Source organism: Nymphaea colorata, chromosome 1, assembly GCF_008831285.2.
Source record: "Nymphaea colorata isolate Beijing-Zhang1983 chromosome 1, ASM883128v2, whole genome shotgun sequence".
Lineage (NCBI taxonomy): Eukaryota > Viridiplantae > Streptophyta > Magnoliopsida > Nymphaeales > Nymphaeaceae > Nymphaea > Nymphaea colorata.
In genome coordinates, this window is record NC_045138.2 from 40,993,183 (window position 1) to 40,999,182 (window position 6,000).

The 6,000-nt window shown below is 39.6% G+C and overlaps 1 protein-coding gene across 1 annotated transcript; it reads left to right on the forward strand.

Moving 5' to 3' along the window:
• The first annotated feature begins 4,854 nt into the window (after positions 1–4,854).
• On the forward strand, positions 4,855–6,000 carry LOC116267532 (U-box domain-containing protein 1). The gene has a single exon (XM_031649310.2). It carries the CDS (start codon positions 4,892–4,894, stop codon positions 5,840–5,842), a length of 951 nt encoding a protein of 316 aa, XP_031505170.1. The 5' UTR covers positions 4,855–4,891; the 3' UTR covers positions 5,843–6,000.

Here is a 6,000-nt window from a genome sequence, read left to right on the forward strand (position 1 = left end):
AATCCCACTGAACAAAGATACCCTTCGAGGATGTGACTTTTAGAATATTGACAAAATATAAGCGGCTGAAAGTGATTTTATTACTGATCAAAGTCATTGTTTTTCTTGACATTCTCCTACTCTTCGATGTTCTTCATCTGCTTAACGCATTCCCAATGAAATTGTTCTATCCCTTCATAAACAATTACTATCCAAATCCTACTGTGAGATTCACTGAAAACAACTTAAATGCCAGAAAAAGCCTCACAGAATCATAAACAACACATATTCCCAAATAAAAAATAATTTTTTTTATTTTATTATATATATTTATGTATATCTAGTGAATTTTCTGAGGCGTTAGGTATGTTACTGTTGGAAACTGAGAAAGAGGATAAAGAATTCTGGAACGAGGAAAAATGATGCAGTTTGTTGAAAGTAGGTGGGAATTAAATAGGGTGGCGTGGGAGGGAAAAGTTAATGCGGAAATTAATGTCCAAAACAAACATCTCGACTTGAAAGTTGCGAATGCTCCCCTTCAACAGCAATCTCGTGACAAAAAAATCCGTTTTCATCCGCCCACGGCTTCACATGGGCAATGATTTGACGGGTTCCCGTGTTTGGAAGGAATCTACGTGTCCCCTGCCCCTCTCCACTCCTTCCTAGTTCCTTCCCGGCTACGGTTTCTGAAACTCTTCTTTGACTCTCAGGTAACGTTTGATGTACAGTACAGTGCAGTAAAGTTTCAACGTTTGATGCAGAGTACAGTAAAATTTCAAGAAAAAAATATGGTGAAAGAAAATTGAACTTAGAGAGGTCTGACTTTTTGGTGGGAATTCTTTTTTGAATCCAATGAAAAGCACAAAGTAAAATTTCCTACGTTTGGCAAAGCAATAGAAAACTGTGTAGGATCGGGGTAAAATTCTCATTATGCATAGTTTTTTTCCTATGCATCAAAAGGGGCCTCACATACGAGAGAAATCAGTTCTACTATTATACCCACTAGCAAAAGTTTTCCTTTAATTTTAAGGTCCTCCAGTTAAAGCTAAGAATCTAACCTCAAGTATTTCTTTACTGTTCTCGGTTTTTTTGCCGTGGATTAACAGGCAAGTGAAAGTTCGATCATCAGTTCAATATGAACACTGCTCATTTTGACTTTAAACTGTTGATGTACAACACTTTAATTGATGGGTGTCATGGACGGAGGGAATGAGATGCCCACTTGGGCCACGGCTCGGGTGAGCGCACCCATCGCTCATCTTGGCCCTACCCATCGTTTCTCGTCATTCGACCCACAAATCGTTTGGCCCGTTCCTTAAAAAAAATTTGGCTCCGCCCCTGAGTGTCATGCTCTTCATTAGATTTGAAACCGTTTTAGATTTGGATGATAAAAAAAATGAGAGAAACTTCGGCCTCTTGAGAATATTTTTCCAATATTGTGGGTTGAAAATGACCATTTTCCCATTAAACAAAAACCTTCCTCAATGGAACTTGCCAAGCCTTCTTCACATGAAGTTTCAACAAACAAACCAAATGAGTAATGATAGAGGTTTGATCCGAGGAAATTGGAAAAATGAGGCCCATATCTGAGATTATACGTAAATGGTGTAGCGATAAAAGAAAAATGCGCTTTTACTAATCATTTAGCGACCAAAGCTCGAAAACTGTTCAGCGAAATTATGGGACGGATGCCTTATAATATTATTAAAGCAATACTTTTAAGGTTTAATAAAACAATATTATTAGCAACATTTCTAGGCAAGAATTTCTTCTATTATTTTTTATTTAACCGATGCTTTCCAAGTACGCTATCGATGGCAGTGCATAATCTGTATCCCTCAATATAAAAATAAGTCCGTACAAACATGTAATGTGGGATCCCATTGACTCCCCGCCTGAAAAAACTGTCACAGATCAGTAAAATAATTGCAAAAATGTCGTTTAAAGTCGAATTTGGAACTTAATTGTGAACAAGGAACTAGAATTTCCGTAATTTTATGGCACGGGCTTCTCGTTTCTTGAAACTGCTAAATAAAGGTTCATCCAATCATCGTATGCAGCCATAGCTTAAAAACTTGTTTATGAAAGCCTCCTCCAAAGAAAATGAAAGGCACCTACACTTTCCTTTTCTAAGGGTTCTGGAATGCATTGCGGCTTCAATAGTGGTATGCCTTTGCTTCGGCAAACTTCCTTACTTTTTTGTAGTTTAATGAGTAGTGCCTACGAGAATCGAAACAGACATACTCTAATAACGTAGCTGCATACAGGCAGTCGGCAAATTTTTTGTTTATTTTACATATTTTTACATAGATTTCTTACAATTTTTTATTTATTTATATATGTCGTGTTCCTTCAAAAATGAAAATTTTTATAACAATGCCCCATAATAAAAATTTTTAACTCTGCTACTAATAAGCACCATTTGAAGTGTATGAACCGTTTAATTATTTAATTTAAAATGGTAAAATTAGTCTTAGATTACTCTCACAAAGCTATCAAACACAATCGATGCTGCATATGAGCCCTTCTAATTATTTAATTTTAAAAATTATATTTAATAAATAATATAAATTATAAAGCATACTTAGCGTACAGGCAAGCTGCCGCATGAGACGTGTATTGTCATACGAGCTGATTTGACAACACTAGCGACGATGAAGTCAAAGATCTTCTTTTACCATTTTAAAACATCTTTACTTGGGCGCGTTTGATTTTTCGATCTCAAAAATGTGATTGTCGAAATCCATAGTTTATATCAAATCACGAGATTTCAGTTTCTCGATTTTAAATCCACACTTCAATGTAAAAAGTGTGGATTTAAAATTAAATAAAAGGTCAGATTTGAGAATCACGTATCTCAAATTCATGGCGATCTGATATCTCAGGAATCTAAAGTCCGCCGTAATCAAACGCAACTGGATGAAAAAACAAAAAGAGGGGAAAAGATAGGGATGAACGTGTACATTGAAAAATAAAGCTGCAATAAATGGGAGGGTAAGAGTATTGACTTGACTGGCAGAGTGGTGTGGGGGATAACCAAAACCAGGTCGCGTCGGGGAAGGAGTTGGCGTCTTCTCATACATATTTTATAGAGCCACTCGAATGGTCCGGGTTGGACATTCCTACTACCACACCCGATGAGACATGCGACCAAAATATATATATATATACATATAACGTAAAAACTGCTGCATTTGAGCAGCAGCTACTTATGCCAAAAATTTTTGTGATAGGGGCGAATTAAAGTTTTTAAAATTTTTACTAATTAAAATATTATTTTTTAAAATGTTTATATAAAACAAAAAAAAATTCTAAAATTTACATGTATATATAATTATTGGTTTTTAATCTAATTTTACAATTTCCTGAGCCACCATCAAATGCTTTCAAAAGTTTGGCAGAAGCAATGAAAATACAAAACTTCGACGTCTATGTTAGGATTTATAAGTAAAAAGTTATTAGTCTTAAACTTCTATATGCGTTGGTCAGCAACTCAAAAGTATGCTAAATTTCTCGATGAAAGCTGAAACTTACAGTTAGCATTTACTAACACCACTGCTTGTATGGTCAACTTGGTTTAAGGCTATTATCAGGTCGTCTCCACAGACATAATATTATTATAATTATGAACTTTCGTTTGATCTTTATGAACAATATCGACCTTGAGTAAATAAATATGGGAGGACAAGTTCACCTTAATATAAAAAACGTTACATTCAGGTTCTTAACTTCACCTCTTGAAATTCAATCAATGTCACCAGTTGTCTGCGTCGTTCAATCGAAAGTAAAAGCGACAAATTTTGACTATATTTGATATAGCAAGAACTTTGGAGGTATAACTATATAAAAATGGGATGCTACCTGTTTCCGAGTGGAGAGCAAAACGCCCATCAGCTAACCATTACACATTTTCCCTCTGCTCTTGGGATCCAAAACCGCCACTTGCAATAAAAGGGAGTAACACTCATATGAATCGAACTGATGACCAACCATACACCACTCCGCTAATTAGACCAACTACTCAACTCCTGTCGGAGCAGCCCAATATCTAGATAGCAAGGAGGTTTGTCTTAGGATGCAAATGGGTTGGATATGTTTGATTACCAATTGGATTTGGAGGACATCTAATTGGATGAATATGCAGTATAACTGCATTTGTATTCAAATTTGATATTTAACTTAGATTTAAAAGAGATGTGACCACACAAATATTGGATTTAATGCTAGTCGGGTTCAACTTTAGATATAGACTAGAGTTTGAATTGAATTTGAATACAAACTTGATTACAGCCCCACACCTCCGAACCCAGTCCAAGAAGTCTCGATCTCGTGCTCTCTGGGTTTGAATGAATCAAACAGAGTGAAGAACTGGAACACGCCTTCATTAAATGCTTGGATTTAATTTAGAATTGATCTTTTTAGCTTTTACATGTTAAAATTGAGAAATTGGTCGTGGAAAATAGTTTTTTTTAAATTATTTTTTAATCAATTTTTGAAAACAATAGGACCGAAACCCATTGTTTTTGAATCATCTGGAGAGCATGCCAGATTATTCACTCGTTTTTACAAAACATAGTTTTGGCATTGAAATGAGCTTAATGAATTATTTTGACGTAAAATATATATATATTTTTTCATTGTTTAGCGTCATGCAGCCTGATGTATTAAAACTTATCAGTCTCGTTATGTGATGAATAAATAATATAAAAGCCGGCTTCGTACCATCAAATCGAGTGATTCATAATGTCTAAATCAACAGTAATCGATTCTGTACGCTGGAATTAGCTGACTTGTTTAACGAAAAAGCCTCAAAATGTCTTTCGTGTTGGTGTTTTAATTAAGTTATTAACAATTATTTTATAGAAATAGGACAGCAATTCTGAACTCTAGAATTGGACGGTCCGGACCTGCTATGGGAACCAGGCGCCGGACGGTGAGGTCTCTGGTGGCGAAGCTGACGAGGGCCGCCACTCCTGACCGCGAGCAGGCGGAGGCTGTCGCGGAGCTTCGTCTCCTCTCGAAGGTCGACGGTGGCAGCGGCGGAGGTAACGCCGACGGAGACGACTACCGCCTCGCCATCGCCGAAGAGGGAGCGATCCCTTTCCTCGTCGGCGCCCTCCGGAGCGAAGACGCTACCCTTCAGGAGAACGCCATCACCACGCTCCTCAACCTCTCCACCCTCGCCCCTAATCGCGAGCTTATCATGTCTGCCCGCGGCCTCTCTGACGCCATCCTACACGTTCTCCGCTTTGGCGCCACCTCCTCGGCCGTCCGCAACGCTGCTGCCACCGTCTACAGCCTCCTGATCGACGAACCCTTCCGCCCGATACTCGGCAGCAAGCCGGAAATTGTTTCCGCCGTCGTCGACCTCCTTCGCTCGCCAGACGCCGGCCCAATGACCACCAAGGACGCCCTCAGGGCTCTCTTCGTCATGGCCCTCTACCCTCTCAACCGCCCCAAATTGGTAGACTCCGGCGTTGTTCCCGCGCTCTTCTCCCTCCTAATTTCTTCGCCGATTGCCGGAATCGTTGACGACGCAACCGCCGTGGCAGCGCAGGTGGCTGGGTGCACCGAAAGCCTCGACGCGTTCAGGGCGGTCTCTGGGATCAGGGTTCTGGTCGCCTTGCTGGAGAGCGGGTCCGGCAGGGCGAAGGAAAACGCTGCGTCTGCTCTACTCAACTTGGCCCGTTGCGGCGGAGATGAAGCTGTGCGGGAGATCCTAACCGTCGACTCCGTCGTTGCCGCAGCCACCGATCTCGTTGATGTTGGGAGCGAGAGGGCCAGGAGCAAGGCGAGCGCGTTACTCTCCATCTTGGGCGTCCAGGATATCCTTCATCCCCTCTCTGACGGGTCGAACTATTGATGATTCTTTGTTGGTATACTTAATTTGGACGAATTATGAATCTTCTTGTCCAGTTTTCGCGTCTTGTATATAATATATGTACACTCACTCAGGCTCACACATTTGATAATTGTTATTGTATAATTTTCTTTCTGAAGAAATGAAAACGATTTGGTTCA

Excerpts from the sequence above, each read along its gene's own strand:
- LOC116267532 (XM_031649310.2), top strand. The coding sequence starts at position 4,892 with ATGGGAACCAGGCGCCGGACGGTGAGGTCTCTGGTGGCGAAGCTGACG.